At 38.8% G+C, this 23,322-nt stretch overlaps 1 protein-coding gene across 6 annotated transcripts in view; it reads left to right on the plus strand.

The window, feature by feature from the left end:
• The window catches only part of LOC139462328 (rho GTPase-activating protein 39-like), a 209,104-nt gene that overhangs the window by 133,590 nt on the left and 52,192 nt on the right, over positions 1-23,322 (plus strand). For all 6 annotated transcript variants that reach the window (XM_071243970.1, XM_071243968.1, XM_071243967.1 and 3 more), the window contains 2 exons: positions 14,294-14,432; positions 20,650-20,745. In XM_071243970.1, coding sequence (XP_071100071.1) covers positions 14,294-14,432; positions 20,650-20,745 — 235 coding nt within the window. The remainder of the gene's footprint in view (positions 1-14,293; positions 14,433-20,649; positions 20,746-23,322) is intronic.

Consider the following 23,322-nt stretch of genomic DNA (forward strand, 5'->3'; position numbering starts at 1 on the left):
GGCTATCTTTCAGCTTTGAGGTTAATGATTGTTGCTCATGCTATTAACCCCTGCTTGTCAGATGCAGACTCAACTACTTGATAAAGATGTTACATTGCGGACTAACATCAAAACAGGAGTTGACTTAATCAATCGACAGACACTTGTTCTACGCGCCATTGAAGACTGGTAGATTCATCACCACGGTCTGGTGCCGATGACAGCAGTTTTGGCAGAGGCTGTGTGTACCTTATATTTAATGTTTGTACAGATTTATTGTAGAAATAACGATAAGCTAATGTTGTTATGATGAATCAGAACCTTGTTCCTGCTATCTGAGAGACCCAGACTCCGAGCTGCACGGTTAAATAGCTTGTACTTATGCTTGTCATGGGACGTGACCAAAATGAGGATTGGCTGGCTGCACTATGTGGCTTGTTGTTTGTCCTTTTAACCTGATGGTGTCGACAACTGGTTGCCCTGACTTGATTGTTAACAGCCCCCGTGATATAGCAGGAACATTGCTGGTAGTGGCAAGTCACACACTTCACATGGTTGTAGAATAGGTCTTCAGCAACAAATACTTGCCGTAAAAGGCGACTAACGGGACTGGGTGGTCAGTCTCTCTGACTTGGTTGATACATGTCATCGATCCCAATTGCGTGGATCGATGCTCATAATGTTAATCACTGGATTGTCTGGTCCAGACTCGATTATTTACAGACCGCCGTCATATAGCTGGAATATTGCTGAGTGTGGCATTAAACAAACAAACAAACAAAATGATATCACATGGTTGTTTAAGATATATTGAATATAACAAATGTGTGTGAATTGGTTGTTTAATGCCACACTCAGCAATATTCCAGCTATCTGACCGAGGTCTGTAAATAATCAAGTGTGGAAACAGAAAATTCAGTGATTGATGTCATGAGCATTGATCTATGTAATTGGGACATGGTAGCATGCATCACCCATCTCAGACAACCTGACTATCAGATACATTTAGTCTATTAAAACAAGCTCGGATTGCTGAAGACCTGGTGATGAGTTCAAACCCAGGTCTTCAGCAACCCATGCTTGTTTTAATAGACTAAATGGATCAGATAGTCAGGAAGAAAACAAGTAAACATCAGACACTTACAGACTGTGAAAAAATGACTCAATGGACTAAGGATGCTTGAACATTTGGGAATATGATTCTGTCATTGTGGGAATACTTCGCCAAGTTCATGTAGTGTTTGCGATCCAGCTGATGTCTATGCAATAATATTACATAGAATTACCCACATAGCTGTTGTTGTGTCGGCCAATGACAGACATGTATGTAATAGAGAGTGTGGCATCCTTTGCTGATGTGGGCTGACAATAAAGGTTATCACAACATTGGCTCAACCAACACGGAAACGCTTCTTCCCAAGATGATTTTCATAACTCCCTTACCAGGAAGCTTGGATATTGTGGAGATATGCCCAGAGTCCCTGCAGGAAGCTGGATGTCGAGACTGATACACGGATTGAGCTATTTCTGTTCTACTTGATGGCAGTCGACTGTTGAATGTCATCGGCATTGATGATATGTGATGGGTGTGTGTGCTTAACAATGTGTAAGGATATATAAAATTGGAATGATTGGGTTTTTTCACTAAGTGTTTCTCTAATTTCTTCATTAGGACATCATGAACCTATTGTGCCATATCAATAATTTAGATGTTTAATTGTTGTTAATGTATCAATAAATATGACTAAACTTTTGATAGAGATATTTCTATTATTCCTTTATATGCCATATATTAAGATATATCTTAAGGTATGAAATATCTTAGTATTCCTGTCAAAAGTTAAGTAGTATATTTTTATAGATGGATAATTTTTTTAAAGCCAAATTTTGTCAACAAAACTATCATTGGGTAGTAAAGTCAGAATTCTATCAGAAACAAACCAACATTTCATGAAGTGATTTAGTTATTTAGTTCATGAAAGTGCACTTGAAAATGGAAGTTCATGAACTATTCTCGAACTGTTCATTAACAGTGCTATTTAATGTGCATGAACTACTTGTGAACTGTTCTTGAGCTTTTTATTAGCAGTGCATGAACATTAATTGAAGTACAATTCTAGGACAATTCATGAATTGTTCTTGAAAGTTTCACAGCTGCTAGCTCCTTAAGAAGTTTACGGTTCTCTACTGACCAACATGAAGAGGTTTGATTTTGAACACCCATAGGAACATACTAATAGCTCTCCCCATCTCGTGTTTTGATTGTTATCAATTAGTGAGTGAGTGAGTATGGTTTTACGGTGCTTTTAGTAATATTCCAGCAATATCACGGCAGGGGACACCAGAAATGGGCTTCACACATAGTACCCATGTTGGGAATCGAACCTGGGTCTTCGGCATGACGAGTGAACGCTTTAACCACTAGGCTACCTGACCGCCCCCCAATTATTCCCTGGGCTTTATGTGAGTCAAAAACATTAATTGTCCTCGTATTCAGAACTCCCTGAGAAGCATGAAGCTATTTCCATGTGGAGCAAAGGTAAATTAACTTCATCAGCAAATATCAACATGTTAAGTCTGATGTTCTAATCCTTCATGCAGCGTGTCGGTTCATTATTGTCAGAACGTGTGTCATTATGTTAATGAGTCTCGTCTGAAAGTGTTGGTTATTTGAGATTAAATATTGATACAGGTTTAGATAATGCATACACTGTTTCAAAATTTGTCAAGCAGATAACTGAATTTGTGCCCTAGATGTTGATGATAGATACACTTCTATTCTTTGAAACAAGCTCGTACGTTGTATCTCATGATGAGAAAGAAACATCTTATCCTATACATGATTGTACATTTATGTCCCATGCCAAGAAAATATTACAATTATTCTGTCAACTGGCAGTGTTTCTTCATTATGAAAAATAATTGGTGAATATCAATTTTATTTATTTTGGGGAGGGGATGTGTGCTATGGTGGTTGGTGTGTCAGGGAGCTTGTGTTACCATCTGTTCTGAATTAAACAAAGAATTCAAGTAATAAAACTGTCAGAACGGTTAAGCTTGGTGCATGTGTGATTGTTTGTAAATATCACATGGCTTGAATTCCAGGAACTCGTAGGAACGCTGCGAAAAATCAACAAACAAGATAAATCATGGGTGTGTGTCAACGTATATTGTAACATCTGTAGCGCGAAACAATACGGATTAATGAAATTCTTATGCAGAAATGTATTTGCTGTGATTTGTTATGTTCAGATTTTGCTGTAAATAGCAAATTAGCACATAGATTTGCCTTTAAAAATCTAAAACTTTATTAAATTTCACGAAGAAACTTTAAATATTTTTGTACTAGTTTTCATTGAAAATTGTTATTTAAGTGTGCAAAGTCAAGGGTAATAATGCTATTGGGCTTTTTGTATGATAAAGTTGTCAATTATTTGGATCATTTCGCTCATTTCGATACATACAGCAATTGCTTCAGCTGGTCTGATTATCAAGCCCCAAACAAAATCTTTTCTCCAGTAACTGTCAATCCCTAGGGTTTCTTCAGTGTGACCCCTAAATGACCACACAAGGAAATCTGAGGGCTTTAATCAGTAATTGAGGACTGAATACACATGCTGCGATGTTGATTGTTTGCAAAGAGAAGAACAACCCTTGAAATTCTAGCATTCAGTCATTTGGATTATTGACTTGAAAACATGTGGCTAGTCCCTGCCAGCTACTCTGTGTGATAGCCATGCCCTCAGGAACACTTTCCACCATTCACCTATTTATACTAATGTGGTCAATTTTGATGGACATGAAATTAATTCTCGTTGATTTCGCTTTGGGTTCATTCGGCCTTTCAGCATTACGTATGGGGAACTTTTCTTATGCTATTAGTGTGTTGTGTTGTAATTCTGTTTGCAATAAGAGGTTTGACATTTACTGTAATGGAAAATTTTCTCCAAGCTTGAAAGTTTTACACAGATAAATCAATAAGTTATTCATTTGATATTTGAAATCTTGCCAATTTTGGGTAATGGTTTGGAAAAATCGCTAGACATTTTTCCAAAGTACACAAAAAATCAAATCAAAAGAAATCCTCAGAATATTACCATTAATACCTATGGTTTGAAAAATTGTAATTTGATTTCTCTATCCACGGTAAAGATTATCATAAAACACCATGGTTCAAGTCCCGAACACCGAAAACCATACGAGTGGAATAAATATAAGCCACATCTAACTGTCAGCCAGCGTTTGATAGTACGGTCAATTGTTGGCCTGGACACTTGACCCAGGCCAGAAGCTGATGGCCAGGAAGTGGCGGGCAGCAGTGTGTCTGAAGCCTGTATAACCAACCCTGATAATGTATGTGTTGTGTGTATGGAGGGCCAGTGGGAATTAAAAATGGAGAATGTATTCCTCTTTGTTCTTGAGGAAAGATACCGTATTGGAACCGTCAGGTAATGTTTTAATGTCATTCTGAGAAGCTCTTTTTGTTATTTTGCTCTTTTATCTTGTTAAATTCAGTAATTGTTAGGATGTAAGCCGTCGTTGTACACAGCATGGCCATAATTCTATCAATTATTCATCTCTGCTGTCTAAGATAAAGTTATGCTTTGGGACACCTTGGTCTGAAGGTCATTGATGTGTTTCTGTTGGGTTAAATATTTATATTTGATTTGATACTTGGAGATTTGATGGTATGAAACCTGGTGGGATGGTGGAAGTGTTCAACATGACCACGTCATGGTTTGCCGTACTTGAATGTCACAGGTTACAGCTGCAGGGACAATCATCATCTGAGTGAACTTCCCTCAATATGTTGTTACTAATGCCACCAGTAGGTTAAGTTTTGCCAAGAAATAAAGTAAAATAAAAGTTAAGAATACTTTTTCATCTTTTTTCATTCTTTTTTGGCAAGAAAATCTGTAATACAAGTTATAGTGACCTGGCATAAGTTTGAAAATAAATATACCATCAAAAGAAGTAAAAGAACACCCAGTTCTGTCATATTACTTAAGTTCATCGGTCATGCCATGAGTGAGTGAGTACTTTTTTTACGCCGCTTTTAGCAATATGTCAGCAGGGGACACCAGAAATGGTCTTCACACATTGTACCCATGTGGGGAATTGAACCCGGGTCTTCAGTGTGACAAGCGAACGCTTTAACCACTTATAAGGCTACCCACCGCCTTGTCATGCCATGCAAGAATCGGGTGTTCTTTAACTTCTTTTGATAGTATATAATGTGTTCGTGAGAATGTTAGCATTGATAAAACCCATTTAACATTTTCTGTCGTATGTATATATACTGTATATTCTGACCCAAGTAAGATGATGCCAAGGTGTGGAGTCAGCGCATCTACTAGGTATTATCACTCATGAGAGCAACCATGACAGTTTTCCCCTCTAAGTAGGTGTAACAATCTCGTCTTTATTTCTCTGTCTAACCTAATAACCATGCTACTTTGTAAACACAGTTAGATTTTCAAGGTACGTTTGAGTTGCAAGGCCTTGACTTGCATGCTCTGTCCATCTTCAGAAGGATGAGGCTTCCATCTATCCTTGAAATGATCCTGTTTGAGTCTGTGTGACTGAAATCAGTATGTAGAAGACATATTTGTGATCTCTCTAAGCCATGGATGGATTCAGGAGGAAATGTGATAGTGTTGTGTTTATGGTTTTTGCCAGATGGGTTGCTGGATGGGAAAAAGAAGGTTTTTTTTATTTCTCTTGCAGACCACTGACCCAATATTTTGTAGTTTGTTTGACGCTTGTGAACTTCTTGAAACTTATCTTACGGAGTTTGGAAATGTGTTGGTTGCACTGGATGGCCAGGTGTTACCTGAAATGATTTGTTTGATGTTATGGCAATTTAAGTGAAATACATACAACAGTAATTTATGGCTGTTATGAGGCTGACTATTTTTATATTACTGCAAACTGCAATGGACCTACAGTAAAAGTTTGCAGACCATCAGATATAATCGACTCAATCGTAGTCTGAGACAGGTGGAGTGCAGATCTTATACCAAACTGCCGATGAAGATTCTCCTGGGGACCATAAATTTATCTAATTCCTGTAAATATCCTATCTCTATTACATCACTGCCATAAATCCTGTGTTTTGGCTGTCATCACACTATGAAACCTTCAGATTTTCAACACAAGTCCTCTTCACTGTCAGCTATCCATAAAGAGTTGTACAGGAAATAGTATCAATTATTAAGATAATAAGGTTTTGAGGTGGTGGGGTAGCCCAGTGGTTAAGCATTCGCTCATCAGGCCAAAGGCCTAGGTTCCTTTCCCCACTTAGGTTGAATGTGTGGGAGAGTATGTTTCTGGTGTTCCTTATTGCTTGATATTGATAAACCATACTCACTCATTATTAAAGGTCAACTGTATATTGTAAAATATTTGAACATTTGTTGTATCAACATTTATCATCCAAAACTGGCTCCCAACAGGAGATATGCTTGGATGAGATCAAGCGATATCTACATTGTAGATATCACTGCAATGAAATTGCATCACAATGCTTTGCAGACCATTGTGACATCATTGGTTACCATGACGTCACAATTAAATGACATCACTAATGGCTCTGCTACTGAAGCTGTTAGCAGTACTTTTTACACTAAAGACACTATGCTTATCACTGTCTACAAACAGAAAAAGTTTGAAGAATGATGTTGGGTGATAAATAAAATCTCACGCTCGTGTCTTTTGATATCAAATATATCAACACTTCTTGAAAATTTGTTATCAAAAGACACTCAGGTGAGAGTCTCAATATATGCTCCAGCATTCGTATCCCATTTGTGTAGACTGATGCTCATGATGTCAATCACCTCATTGTCTTGTCCAGACTTGATTATTTACAGACTACCTTCATATAGATGGAATATAATGAGTGCGTAAAAGAGAAAATGGTTTGTTTGTCTCTCTGAAACAAAACATGATGCAGATGTGTCTTTCACTCTGCAGTCTGTCAGTAAATTAAACTTTGACACGCTGACACTTCCAAAACTTCTGCTTGTAAAATACTACTTTTGACATGTTGGCAGATCAGACCATATGCTATTAAGCTGCGATCTTGTGACAGCACATTATTTGAACCTGCAGGGTTTAAGTATTAAGTTGCTCTAACCGATAGCATTAATTATTTTTATTTAGCATCTTTGGGAAATTGAAAACGTAACATAACTACAAACTGTGGTTTCAGATGCCAAAATAGGTGGATGCTGTCCGAGACGTGCTTGAGATGTGATCATGTAATTCATTACATCCTATTGATGGCTTGCGACAAAATAACACGGAAGTAATTAGGGAAACCCCAGATTTGTGATGAGTCACTGGTGTGTTTGAATATCATCCCGATGTTTCTTACAGAGGAAAAATGGTATTGATGGCAAGTCTAATGCCAGTCAACTGATTTGGGATGACTTTTCTCACAAAGTTTTTTCTGACTGGCAAAGATATAAATGTATCGTACCAGATTGATTGACTTTTAAAAAAATAATTGTGTGTTTTTTTAACAGAAAACAACAAATTTGAATAGAATTGAATTAAGTCTGAAATACAAATTGGTAAAAATCCAGATTATTTTGTAGATACAGGGTGCGACAAATTAACTGGTCTACTAGACACATAAGCCAGAATTTGTTTTTTTATTATTTCTTTTCTCTCTCTACTGTTTGTACCACTGTCTGTGTTCGATGATCATGTTATCAATCACTGGATTGTCTGGTCCAGACTCGATTATTTACAGACCACTGTCATACAGACGGAATAATGCTGAGTACGGCGTAAACAACTAAAAAAGAAACACTCACTCACTCTTTAAACATTTCAATTACAGAGACTTGAGACTACATATTAGTCTACTTCCCTAATTTTAGAAAAAACAGACACCCTTCAAATGTGCCAATGTGACTTTTCTCTCCAAATGATACAGTCTGGAAAGGATTAAGTGAGTTAGTGAGTGAGTGAGTGAATGAGTATGGTTTTATGCCCCTTTTAGCAATATTCCAGCAATATCACGGCAGGCGACACCAGAAATGGGCTTCACACAATGTACCCATGTCGGGATTCGAACCCGGGTCTTCTCTGTCATGAGCAAACGCTTGAACCACTACGCTACCTGACCGCCCCGAAAAGGATTGAGAGAAATGTAGGAGTAATTCTGACGCAGGATCGGATCCATGCTCGGTTGTTGGATGGGTTACGACTGTTGCTGATTAGTTATTAACGATCTCATAACCGGATGCATATATGTATGTAATAGCATGGGTTATAGGATTACAAGTGTTGAACCAGTTAATGCCATCAAGACCTGCAGCACCTGATGATGTACCAGGTGCTGGCCTCTGATCAGTGAACCAGGAGCCAGATTGAGGGGAATTACTCACCAATGTAAGGCCCCATTATTTACACTTTTAATTATACTGGCTGAATCATCCCTTGTTTACGAGAAAATAACAGATATACCGAAAATGTAATGAAATATATACCCATGCTTATCTGTGATGCAACTTCTTTGCGTTAAGTGAACATCTGCTCTATCACCATGTTATTACCAATTGGATCTGGATGTGTTAATAAAAAGTGATGTTCTTAATATTGGGTTAATAGTCTGTTGAAATGTGTTTTATTTGAAGTTGATGTAAAATATTAATTATTTGAGAATAAAAAATTATTTGCCTTCGCTAGAATAGAAAATTAATTTAAATGTCCTGCAGTGAGTATTTTTCAGTTTCTGTGTGAAACAGTCATTTTTTAGATGGGACAATCTTTCAAAGGAGGTTTAACTGTTTATGTATCTTGAGTTAGAATCAAGTGAGTCAGGTTTAGTGCTTGTCTGTCTCCCAGACACTAGAGAATAAAGTATTAAATGAATCCAAGGTTGAATCTTGGGGGAAATTAAGCCTTGTCCTGGGCTCCTTTTGGATTTTACTTTAAATTTTGTAAGATTAATGAATGTTGAAAGCCCAATTTGATACAGTTTGTAGATATTTACCACTTCGGTGACACAAATGAACCCCACCAATAGGGTGCTGACGTACCAAGTATCATGATCTGGGTACAGGCTTCAAACACATGATCATGACATGGCAAAGGGAGGCAACTCTGTTGGCCTCCCCAATTATTAGTGACATGGCTGGACAGTCCATTTTCAGGTGGTCAGACTTGGTGCTTGGTTGATTTGATGTCTATTTATCCAGACAGCCTCTGATGATGATTATTTTACTGGGCGCTGTAAAATACCAAGAATATTGCAAAGGGTGGCGTTAAACAACAAAGAAACAAACTAACTATAGTTGATTGCATCCAAAACGGAATGGATGGTGATGGAACAAAACAAAGGGAGATGCAGGTATCGGGAGTCAAGGACAAGATAATTTGTGGATCATCTCAATTTCTTGCTCTCTGACATTTCCCATCTCGTCCATTTCATGCTGATAGCACACTCATATCATTCCATACCATCAACATATTGACAGAGCCCATTGCTACAACAGTGCGCAATACCATGTGTTTATCACCTTGATTGCAGATATTTGGCAGGAATGTAAGGGCTCTATTCGTGATATATGCCGACCATGCTGTATGTGGTTCTAGCTCATACTGATAAATTTATTTCTAGCATTTCCTGCTGTGATAGTGAATGATTTAATTTTGTGTCACACTATCTGTGTTCCTGGTTTGTCTGCTCCTGCTTGTTAGCAGAGAATGGAGAAGTTTATGATTTTGAATTTTCTTAAATGTTTGACAAAAAGATATTTTGAATTTTGTTTGTAAAATCAGGGTGTTTTTTTATTAATTGTTGGTAACATTTTCTGCAGTAAATAAAAAACCCAAAGAAATGGACTCAGCTTTTATTATTTATTATCTGAATTTTGTTTTGATCCAAATTATGTTTTAAGCGAGTGGGCTAGGTTTATGACTGCTTTTAACACTTATATGACATCTTAATGTTGAAGGAAATCTTAAAGTGATGCAGGGTACGAGCATTTACCTCTTTGATGAATCCTACGAACTTGTCATGACCACGGGAGCACTATTAGCCTTGCTCCATGTCTGTACTGAATGATAAGCCCATGGATGTATAGTAATTCTACCCTTAAAGCAGGCAAGTCTAGCTAAACAGACAGTAAGGAGGCAAATCTTTGATAGGGACAACTTATAATTATTATTGTTCATATAGTCTAGAAATTATGATTTCAACTCATAATCATTTCCTTAGAGATGCAATTCTAGGCCATCAATGGTCTGTCACACAGTATGAAACTGAACCATATTATTTTCCCTTCGGCCCAGCTCTTTGTATAATGCTATAGCCCTAAATGAAGCAAGTCTAGATTTTCCACAGGTTCTCCCATCTCAATGGGACCTCTTTTAATGTAGTTACATGCTTGTACCAAAATTGTGTATTTTCAGAGAATAAGCGTAAGTGACCCTCAACTTTGTGGAAAATTATTCAGTAATACAATTAGTTTCATGGAAAATATTCTTGGAATTATTGTTTCAAGTTGATTATATGTTCTGCCAGCATGATTAATTTGATGCAAGCTTGTGCATCTGTTTCCATCCAGAACTTACTGGCATATTGTAAGAGGTGCAGTAATTCACCTGAAAGTGATTAGCAACTCCTGTCAGTGTGTTCAGACACCCGTGAGTAGCTCCAGCGTTATACAGGAGCCATGTACATTTAACTCTCGTTGTCCATCTGCTATTAGACTAACAATTAGTCCCAGAAATATGGTTATGTCATTTAAAAATAAATATCCACAAAATAAAAAGTAACTTTTATTTATCATATTCTCTAGGGACTGGGAGACACACCAATCTGTGCAAGTGCTTGTTTCGCATAGTGTCAGAATTCTGCACTACTCCACACAGTGTAATAGCTCTATAGTACTCCACACAGTGTAAGAGCTCTATTGTACTCAACACAGTGTAAGAGCTCTATAGTACTCCACACAGTGTATGAACTCTACAGTACTCCACACAGTGTAAGAACTCAATAGTACTCCATACAGTGTCTGAACTATACAGTACTCCACACAGTGTAAGAACTCTACAGTACTCCACACAGTGTAAGAGCTCTACAGCACTCCACACAGTGTAAGAACTCTACAGCACTCCACACAGTGTAAGAGCTCTACAGTACTTCACACAGTGTAAGAGCTCTTCAGTACTCCACACAGTGTAAGAGCTCTATAGTACTCCACACAGTGTAAGAGCTCTGCAGTACTCCACACAGTGTAAGAGCTCTACAGTACTCCACACAGTGTAAGAGCTCTACAGCACTCCACACAGTGTAAGAGCTCTACAGTACTCCACACAGTGTAAGAACTCTTCAGTACTCCACACAGTGTAAGAGCTCTACAGTACTCCACACAGTGTAAGAGCTCTACAGTACTCCACACAGTGTAAGAACTCTTCAGTACTCCACACAGTGTAAGAGCTCTACAGTACTCCACACAGTGTAAGAGCTCTACAGTACTCCACACAGTGTAAGAGCTCTACAGTTCTCCACATAGTGTCAGGTACAAGCTCCAGTACTCCATCTGCTGTGTAGGTATGGTTCCCACAGTGTAAGAGCTCTACACATGCTGATCTATGCATGAATCAGGTGAAGAGAACATACAGCTACCTGGCGTCTATTAGCAATTAAACCATGAGAGGTGATTCATTGCCTGTTGTGTTTAGCTGTGGCCTTGTAGAAACACTTCCCCCGTGTAATGACAGTTGCAGGTTTCACTCGGGTCGGTCTTCTGTTGTCGGCTTTTAAGGTGCAGGATTGCATGTGGTTTTGTGGTGTGAGAGTTTTTACTGCCACAGTAATAGTTTGTTTACATGCTCACTGTTTTATCTATATTTTGCTACTCTGTTTAATTTAATGCTAAACATGCCAGCCCTTATTCATTGACATGCATAATTAATCAAGTTACCTTTTTGTTTGTACACAATCTCACTTGCCATGTTATAACTAAAATACTGTTCAAAGCGGTGTTAAACCAGACTCCCTCACTCACACATCAAGTTGACGCTCAATGCTACAGCTAAAATACTGTTCAAAGAGGCATTAAACCAAACACACACACTCACACATCAAGCTGTGATGCCTTGATATAACTGAAATACTGTTCGTTGGCACAACAATCTCTGCATGGTGACATATTGTTGCTAAAAATAATACTTTAATTATTAATTGGGACTGCTGTAAATGGACACCACTGATACAATTCCCAGTTTGATATCAGCAAAAACCATCACAATGAGCCTGGTTCTTGGATGTGTTAGTGTTGCAGCCTTTTTAATTTATAGAGACCCATTTCATTTGTGAATCAATACTCAGTGAATCAATTTTTTACCATTATCCCTCTTTGGACTACCATTTAGGGTATACATGATTAAAAGAACTTTGCAAGTAACAGACAACTTTGGATGTTTGGTAGCCTTGCTCTCAGGCTGGACTGAAAGAAAAGATCTCAAATGTATAGTAATTGTATTCTCTTAATTGGCAAGTCTAGATATGTGGACAGTACGTAAGGACTCAAGTCTCTTATAGGGACAACTTGTTCTTATTATTTACTTAATCTAGTACTTATGATTTAAACTGAAAATTAGTCCTTTAGAGACGGGTGCAAGTCTGGGTGTTTGGCATATCTGCAGTATATACCATTTTATGAATGCTTCACCTAATTTAACCAGTGTGTTATTTGTTTATGTGATTATTGTACTTGTATCATAAGTGAGTGACGTTTATTGTTCATGTTAACTATTGAAACACTGTTGCATCAATTTGACAAAATTATGTATTTTCAGAGAATAAGTGTTAGTCTAGGACACCATGACCCTCAACTTTGTGGAAAATTGTTCAGGAATACAATTAGTTTCATGGAAAATATTCTTGGAATAAAATACCATGTAATTGTTGTTTTAAGTTGATTACATGTTCTGCCAGCATGATTAATTTGATGCAAGCTTGTGCATCTGTTTCCATCCAGAACTTCCTGGCATACAACTGGTGACCATTTTGGGAATGAAACTCAAGTCTTTGGCCAAATTAGTGAATACTTTAACCATTTGGCTATTCCACCACCCTTTGCAAGAGAATGGCCTCAAGAAATTAGCTTTGCACTTTGTCCTCATGTAGGGAATTGAACCTGAGTCTTCTGTGTGACTAGTTAACACATTAACCACTTGGCTACTTCCTTCATCTCAACCGGAAGAAATGAAATATTAATCTTTGTAACTTGCAGACGTCAGAATGACATTGGGTACACAGAAATATTTCACAAAAGAAATGAATTGGGAAAAATAGTTGCTAAAAAGCGAAACTTTATTCAATAACAGTGACTGCTATAAATAGCCGCCATTGATTCAATTTCCGATTTGAAATGATCAATTTTACATTTCTAAAGTTTTGATCAATTTTACACCCACTGGATTTTGTAAATTGATTCCTGCCTGTCATTGTAAACAGACACATCCCACACACCTTCAGCAGTCAGATTATTCCCAAACCTTGCCAATCTCACAGCTGACAGCTACCCGTCACATGTAATCATTCATGTACTCACTCAAAGAATCCATTTCCCCCTGCCCACCCCCCCACCCCAACCCCCACCTCAACCCCCTGTTTCCATGGCCATCCCATCCTCTACTTCAGCAGCTAACACTCAGTGCACTCAGTTCCGTGGTCCCAGACTCACTTTCATATTGCTACAATGATGATTTCATTTTATTACGTCCACATCAAAGGGAAGCTGGGAGGTTGTGTGAAGGCTGTTCTCAGTACTCCAATAATTGAGGCTGTGATTATGTTTTTGATGAAGAGGGGTGTGAGGATGGTGATCTTGAAAGAGTTGTCTCCCTTGGATGATTGCACCATGTGCCTTTTGAAGCATTTAACATATAATCTCTGAAAGAAAGCCGTGTGCAAGGTTAAATAAAATAATTCTGTTAGGAACCCTCCAACGTTAAAAAATTGTAATTTCAGAGAGCTGAGAATGGGTTGAGTAGAGACTGATAAAGCTGAGAATGATTCAGTATTGACTGCTAGAGCTGAGATGGGGATGAGATGCATTAAGATTTTTAGTAGTGGAACTTCATCAATCAATGATATCTGTATAATAGTTGCCTGAATCTTTGCACATTGCGAAGCCAAATAGATAACATGTGTGTCAATGATACATTTAACGATTTATTTTTTGCAGGCCGAGACCTTTGCAGCAGTATTTTGTGTGGACCTATTACATACAGTTGCAATTATTTTGTTGAACACAGTGTTGAACGTCCTGTTTTTTGTTTGCAGTAAAAAGACTGATGACAACCAGTGGTGGGAGTTGTTTGACCCGAACACGTCCAGGTTCTACTACTACAATGCCACAAGTCAGAAGACGGTCTGGCACCGACCACAGAACTGTGACATCATTCCGCTAGCTAAACTACAGGTGAGCTTGGACACTTTGTTCTCCAAATTACCAGGTTAAGTGACCCCTTAAGATCCGGGGTAGAATAGGTCTTCAGCAACCCATACTTGCCGTAAAAGGCGACTATTCTTGTCGTAAGAGGCGACTAAAGGGATCGGGTGGTCACACTCACTGACTTGGTTGATGCATGTCATCGTATCCTAATTGGTGGATTGATGCTTATGATGTCAATCACTGGATTGTCTGGTCCAGACTCGACTATTTACAGACCGCCGTCATATAGCTGTAATATTGTTGAGTGCGACGATAAACAACAAACCAACCAACCAGGTTAAGTTCTGCTCAATGATGAGTTTGTCTGCCTTGTCACTGTCACACACAAACACATGAACTTCCACACCCATCACACTAACTCCAACCCCAACTCACACTCCCATTCCCCCTAACCCATGAAGATCCGGAGAAGATCCATGCTTGTGGTAAATGGCGACTGTGTTTGTCGTAAGAGATGAGTAACAGATTCGGGTGGTCAGGGTCAGGATCTTAAAGTGAAAATTACATAAAGCTGAACTTCATCCTGGTCTGTGGGAACCTGACATCCAGACCTGTGATGATCCGGGGTAGAATATGTCTTCAGCTTGGTTGATCCATGTCATTGATCCCAATAGTGTGGATTGTCTGGTCCAAACTCGAATATTTACAGACCGCCGTCATATTGCCGGAATATTGCTGAGTGTGGCATTAAACAACAAACAAACAAACAAACAAACAAACAAAGTATTCCTGATGTGATAACATCACAGACATGTCCACAGCCTGTCATGTGTTACCACCATGGATACAGTAGACTTCTATATTTGTCGTCAGTTTTAACCCCGCCTGTGTCAGGGTGAGAATGGCCAGTTGAATATTGTGATATATTATAATTTACAGTGGCTATTATGTGTGTTAGTTACGTAAGAATATGTACCCAAGTGGCTTTGATGAGTTTCTTTCCACATATTTTACAAGGATATACACAGTCATGCCACTTTGTTTTCTTTGTGTTAGTGTTTATGTTAGATTTGCAAGTGGTTAGAATTGGTCCTTCGGAACGTATGGTAGTCAAAAGAGGGCGTTAATGGATTGGTGGTCGGGCTCGGTGACTCAATTGATGGATGTCATCGAACCCAACAGTGTGGATCATTTCTAATAATATCAGTCACTGGATTCTCTGGACCAGTCTCTATTAATTACAGACCACCGTCGGGAATATTTCGTATGAATAAAGAAATAGGGCACGTTTTGCGGGCATTGAACAAAATGTTGTGTCTCCCACATTGATTTTTATTTTCTTTATGTTCTTTAATGAAAAAGAAACACTCATAAACAAACAGGATTACGTTCGAAGATTTAGTCTGCCTCAGAGTCCCTGAACGACACTGATTTTCATTTTCATAATGTTCTTCGATTAAAAAGAAACGTTCAGAAACAAACAGGTTCACAGTCGAAGAATTAGTCTGTTTCACAGTCCCTTCCGCCCATTCCCTTACTGTAAAGCTATTGCCCTAAATGAAGCAAGTCTACACATCACACAGGTTCTTAATCTCCCTTCTCACTGGGGCTCCTTTTAGTCTAACAAAGTAGGAACAAGTGTGTGGAGTCATTTTGGCTCTGTTTGTGCTGGTCTAAGGGAGACAACTCTTCTGGGACAGGAGGAAGCAGTCTGTCTTCAGTTTAATTGCCATGTTTCATGAAGTAAGATATACATTTGATTATTTTTTCCAAAAATTTAAATATTGAAAGAATTTTCTTGACTATTCCAAATATTTTTTCATATTGAAACTAAATTTAAATAAATAATGTTAAATAGGTTATGAAACAAAGAGAAGCAACAAGCCAGTTACATGTAATGTACTCTCATTTGAGTAAGTGAGTTTATTTTTCCACATCTTTTGACAATATTCCAGCAATATCACAGAGGTAGACACCTATTTGGGGAATCAAACCCGGACCTTTCATCAAACACTTTGACCACAAGGCTGCCATCCTCATTTGAGAAAATATCGAACACTCAACAGTTAAACTCTAAAAATAATTTGATCTTACCTAATCTTATTTCCCCTACTCTTACATAGGATGTGGACTTCAAAGACAAAGACATCCTGTGTTTCAAAAACAGCGCCACACATGGTGCCACACCTCTTGCTGTTAAGGAAAGATTGGTAGTTTGTGTTCCTTTAGTTGGGGAAAACAAGCATCTCACTGTCGTAATTCTACGTTAAAGTGTAGAGGTTACAGTCTTTGTTTGTTGTTTTATGCCATGGTGGCATATATTCCAGCTATATGAGGGCGGCCTGTAAATAGTCTGGACCAGACAATCCAGTGATTGACTTGAGAATTGTTCTATGCAGTTTCGATACAATGACATGCACCAATCAAGTCAGCGAGCCTGACCACCCGATCCCGTTAGTCGTTTCTTACGACAAGCGGGGTGGTCTGGTAGCCTAGTGGTTAAAGCGTTCGCTCGTCACGCCGAAGACACGGGTTCGATTCCGGACATGGGTACTATGTGTGAAGCCCATTTCTGGTGTCCCCCGCCATGATATTGCTGGAATATTGCTAAAAGCGGTGTAAAACCATACTCACTCACTCACTTACCCTTACAACAAGCACAGTCGCCTCTTATGACATCAAAGAACTAAGATCACTTTTTGGAAAGAGTAGCCATGATGTTTTCTTCTTGTCTAATACAGTGTTCGAAATACAGCTTGAAAATCAAGGGACTTTATCTATAGCCCAGATGTTAACAGTTAAGATTTAGGAGTCCCCAGATTCAGACACCATAGGAGACCATGTGTGTGACCAGTCCTTTATTTCCCATAATGCTGAGTGCCAGGCAGGGTAACAACATCCTTGAGTGAATGAGTGAGTGGGTCGGGTTTAACGCTGCTTTTAGCAGTATTCCAGTTATATCACGGCGCGTCCGCTTATTGTGGGAGGAAAGCCCGAAGTGATGCAGGTATCAGACATTTATCACTTTGGTGAAACCCACGAGCACGGGTATAGTGCTGACAAACCTAGAAACATATTCGGGGAGAACCGGGATTCAAACCCACAATCAGAGGCTTCTGGTGTGCGCCTTAGACGACTGGGCCATACCATCTTTGAACGTCTGTTGGTATGACATGGTTGGAGATGGGCAGACGCTTTATCCACTAAACCAGAGAGGCAGTCTTCCCGGAAATGATGAAGGCATGTTAAATAGTTGAAATATTTCAAATCTTCCTGGCCAGGATTCCTTGTATGTAGGTTTGTTGTGTTGTGCGGCTATCTGAAATGTATTGACTGCATGCAGTATGGAAACAACAAACCCATAAACATACACCCAAGAATAAAGAAGAAGCTATAGAATAATTGAATGATAAATAGGTAATAAATAAATGATAAGTAAGTAATAAGTAAATTGTCAGTCTTTCTTCAAATGTGACCGGCAATGATACTTTTATTGTTAATAATGTTGTTTATCATGAAATGGTTGGTGTTATTGATAGGATAAATCAGTCAGATAAACTTGGTATCACTATATGACAAATATGCAAATGAATCCGACTTTTAGTAAGGCTTGCATGATAGAATTTTTGTTCAAGATATATTATATTTACCATATGAAAACACACTTGGTGAATAATCTCTATACTTTATTTGTTTGTTTGTTTTTTAACGCCATACTCAACAATATTCCAGCTATGTGATGATGGTCTCTTAAAAATCCAGTGATTGACATCATGAGCATTGATCTACACAACTGGTATATGGTGACATGCCACATACAAGTCAGTGAGCCTGACCACTCAATCCCATTAGTTACCTTGTACGTCAAGCAATTCTAAGCCTGATCTTCGTTGGTTTGATACTATGTGACTTGACAATATGAACGTGTGACACATTCAGCGACTATCTCTCCTTTTTGAACCGACTATAAAGAATAAGGTTCACTAATCTATATGTTTCTTTGAATACAAACAAGTTGAACAGATATATTTAACTAAATACAGTATGTAAAGTTAGGAAGATATCAGGTAGCAGGTGCCCAATTATCTCTGCAGAGTTGTCTCCCTTGGGTATGCCAGAAATGTGGTCGTGGATTTGAATCCTGGTTATGTTTCTGGGTTTGCCAGCACCAAAGCGGCAAACGTCTAAGATCTGCATCACTTCCGTCTTCCCTCCCACATCAAGCTCACACACTGTGATATAACCAGAATACTGTTCAAGGCAGCGTTAGGGGCGGTCGGGTAGCCTAGTGGCTAAAGCGTTCGCTCGTCACGCCGAAGACCCGGGTTCGATTCCCGACATGGGTACAATGTGTGAAGCCCATTTCTGGTGTCCCCCGCTGTGATATTGCTGGAATATTGCTAAAAGCTGCGTAAGACCATACTCACTCACTCACTCACTCACTCAAAGCAGCGTTATACCCGTCTCACTCACTCACTCACTCACTCACTCACTCGCTGTGACATTATGACATGAATATGACTGACCACATGGAGTGAGGAAATGTTTATTCCGTTCACGGGTTGCAATTGACAGTGAGTCACACCGGGGGCTCAACAGGAACCAGGTGTCTCTTTCAGGGGGGGGACACTGACTCATTTCAAAGGTTATTGTCACTGGATCAAAAAGTTGAAAAGTGAATTGTTTTAACAGGATTTGAAACTGGTTACTAATTGTGTTATTTATAGGTTTGCATTTAGAAAGTTAGATTTGGGGCCAGAAAATGGAGGTGACTATTCTTTTTCTTTTTCTCCTGTTGTTGGAAGTGTTTAACTTGTCTGTGTGGTACGTCTGGTTGCATTGACAAGGCCCTTCTAGGAGGTGCAGAGTAGATGTAGAGTAGGGTTAGAAATTGGCACTAGTCCTGTAGTCCTTGCCAAACTGCCCAATAGTTAAGGTATCATAAGGACAAGTAGAAATTTGCCATTTTTAAGGGTTTTGCTATATATTATCATTATACGGACTAGTGGACCAAAAATGTTAGTTTCTACCGCTGTAGAGACTAGGATAGCTGTGGGAAGCTGTGCAAGCTTTTTTGGACACCTGCTCCATCATATTTGAAGTTTTAGGAAACTTAATGTCCTTGCAATGTGTTTTTGTGGGTTTTTTTTACATCTGTGGTAATTTCATAAGTTCTTATACATCAATCAATCTTTGATCCACTTTCAAATCATCCATCTTCCAAAACACCCTTCATAAGACCCAGTCAACCAGCATTATTCATCATTGTCATCGTCATTTGCTGTGCAAAGTTGCCTCCCTTTGGCATGCCAGAAACCTGTGATTGTGGGTTCGAATCCCTGGTTTGTCGGATTATGTTTCTGGGTTTGTCAGCACCAGTCCCCTGCTTATTTGTTTCACCAATGTGGTAAACATCTGAGATGTGCATCACTTCGGGCTTTCCTCCCACATCAAGCTGACACACCCTGATATGAATGGAATTCTGTTCAAAGCTGGTTTAAAACCAACTCACTCACTCACTCACTCACTCACTCACTCACTCACTCACTCACTCACCTAGTGGTTAAAGCGTTCACTCATCACGCCGTGATTCCCGACATGGATACAATGTGTGAAGCCCAATTTCTGGTGTTCCCCTGCCGTGATATTGCTGGAATATTGCTAAAAGCGGCATAAAACCATACTCACTCACTCACTCACTCACTCACTCACTCACTCACTCACTCACTCCTCCCTGTATGTATACCTACCATCATGTCCTTGTAATCTTTTAACAATAAAGGTTTGGTGGTTGATAACCTGTTTTGTTGTTGACGACTTGTGCTGTTTTGTTGTTTAATACCTGTTTTGTTGTTGACGACTTGTGTTGTTTTGTTGTTGACGACTTGTGTTGTTTTGTTGTTGATAACCTGTTTTGTTGTTGACGACTAGTGCTGTTTTGTTGTTTAATACCTGTTTTGTTGTTGATAACCTGTTTTGTTGATGACCTATGTTGTTTTGTTGTTGACGACTTGTGTTGTTTTGTTGTTGATAACCTGTTTTGTTGTTGACGACTAGTGTTGTTTTGTTGTTTAATACCTGTTTTGTTGTTGACGACTTGTGTTGTTTTGTTGTTGATAACCTGTTTTGTTGTTGACGACTAGTGTTGTTTTGTTGTTGATAACCTGTTTTGTTGTTGACGACTAGTGTTGTTTTGTTGTTGATAACCTGTTTTGTTGTTGACGACTTGTGTTGTTGTTTCCAGACTCTGAAACAGAACACAGAGGTTCGGGGCGGTGAGGAGGCACGACTCACATCTGTCAAATGTGAAATGGGCACCCAGACACCAGACAGACAATCGGTATGTCATTGTCTATTTCAGGTTCAAACATGGCCTTCAGACTGACACAAATAACACAGGTTAATTTAGTTAAAGTACCCAGTTAAATCTGCACGACAATTTCACAAACTGGATTTCGATTTTGTTGCATGATTTTGATTGGACTCTGCATAGACTCGTTAGTCCAGCCAAAATGTAACTCCATAATACCCGCCTAGTTTGGCAAGGGTGGAAACTGGACTTTTATAGTCAGTTAACTCTCTTGCCTCGGGAAGATGGGCAAACCGTGAACATCAAGGTGGGTGGGATGAATAGAATAGGCTGGTAGTCATTGTAGGTGGGGGCATCATTGGATTTTGATGGGAACAAGGTGATCAGTGTTGTAGAATCTAGATGCTGAAATACCTACAGATGCTCCATTTATGTTAGCTGGGCAGTATCATGGAGGAAAACGTCAAAATAAGTGATTCAATTTAAATGCTAATATTGAGGACATGTTAAAGAGCATGCAATTATGTAAGTCTGTTTCCTTGTGATGTCTTGTAAGCTATTTCCTGTAAACTGTCACTATCTTTGATCTCACCCCTGGCAAAACGGAAACCAGTACGGGGACTGGGAAAATGTGAATTATATCGGTATGGAAACACGTCTAGAACAGATAGATTGCGTTAAACACGCCCGTGAAGATCCGGGTTTGAAATGATCTTCAGGAACCCACGCTTGTTTGAGGCAACTAACAGGATCGGGTGGTCAGATTTGGTGACTCTGTTGATGCATGTCATTGTATTCCAATGGCATGGATCATTGCTGATAACAGCAATCACTGGATTGTCCAGTCCAGACTTGATTATTTACTAATGCTTTAGGCATTTAAATTATTTTGGAGAAATGCACAAGGACGGATATGGTGCTGACAAATCTGAAAACATGATCAGACTAAACTGGGATCTGAAGTCATGACCATGGCCATTTAGATCAGGATCGGGCAGTCAGGTTCACTGACTTGGTTGATGAACGTCATCGTATCCCAGTTGTGTAAATTGAAGCTCATGATGTTAATCACTAGATTGTCTGGTCAAGATTTGATTATTTACAGACCTCCGTCATAAAGCTGGAATATTGCTGAGTGCGGCATTAAATAACAAACAAAGAAGCATCACATTGGCGCAAAACTTGTTTCAAGTATTTTGAAAATAATTGTAAGGAGATACATGCAACCAACAAATAATCAGTTTACTGTGACCTTCATACGAGGCATTTGCCTGCCATACAGTTGGTTCTATGTAGAATGCGTTCTGTGACTATCATATAACATGGTAACCTCATGTTTCACAGTCATCATAGTGTTCCTGCAGCCCTTGACACCAAATAGATCTGTTTTCAATTTGAGGTTTCATATGATAATAAATTATTTAGGTCAAGGTCGTTTTGATATGTGACGTTGGTTCCTGATGTGTTGACTACAGTGAGGGATTGTCTGTCCCGGTGTGAGTGTCCACCAGTCCTTGGTGTAGGATGGCTAAGGTAGTGCTGATAGTGTTGGATGCAACCCTCAGTAGCCTTGGGTCGTCTAGAGATGGCGTTTGCTGATCATATTAAAAGTCTGGATTCAAATCTCCAACTTGTAAATTTAAGAAACGGAATGGGAGGGGGACTGTACAAATCCATTATTGTTGTTCTTTTCTACAGATGAATAAGCCAGACTAAGATATAAATTGCAGTTTATAGATAAACAAAACATTTTTTATGATACAGTGTACCATTGGAACATTTTTATGTTTTTTGTCATATTCTCTTCTTTGTTAGGAAATTATCCTCAATTGCATTTAATTTTTTATAGTTAACCTGTGATGTTTTGTTCATATGACTAGTCAATCAGTCATAACCATAGTCATGTAAAACATTAGGTGTTCTTTAACTTCTTTTTAGTAGTCTTCATATACAATCTGTGTCAAATACTTTTTTTTAGAAAAAATATGTTGTTGTTTAAGGTCTTTTGAGTTGAATATGATGTTCAGGCTTAGTTTGTTGTCTGTTGCTAAAGAAGAGGCTGGCCCTGTAGTTCAAGCGTACATACGTCACAAGTAATCCGAGGTTTTATTCCCAAACACGGATTGATTGGTCATCCAAGCCGATGTCTGGTTCTGTTGCGTAATTCTTGGCATGCTTCAGCTTAAAGTACTTGATATCAAATTCAATTGAGGGTTCATATTTTAAAGGGAACAAAAAGACCTAAGAATAGATTCTATCTATTGTATATGTATAAAAAGACTTTATAGAGTAATTGATCGTCTTACAAAGTCACTTCGACTCGGCTGTTGACATTCCTAGATGTTAATGGTTGTTCATGTGCTATTAAGCAGAACAATCAGAACATTTAGCAAGTATCGTAATGCTAGTCTCATCAAGTATTCATGTTTCAAAATCTTATCATTTACTTTTCATAACTCAGGAATTTGCTAAATTACAGGTGTAGCATCAGCATTCAGAATGATGGTTCCACCCTATGGTGAAGCTCAGAGTTGAAGGGGCTACAAGCTTGAGTGGAGAGCGAGCCTTCATTCAGTCCGATGTACCTGCATGTATAACTATTTACAA

Source organism: Haliotis cracherodii, unplaced genomic scaffold (assembly GCF_022045235.1).
Source record: "Haliotis cracherodii isolate W230 unplaced genomic scaffold, xgHalCrac1.p SCAF_15, whole genome shotgun sequence".
Taxonomy (NCBI): Eukaryota; Metazoa; Mollusca; class Gastropoda; order Lepetellida; family Haliotidae; genus Haliotis; species Haliotis cracherodii.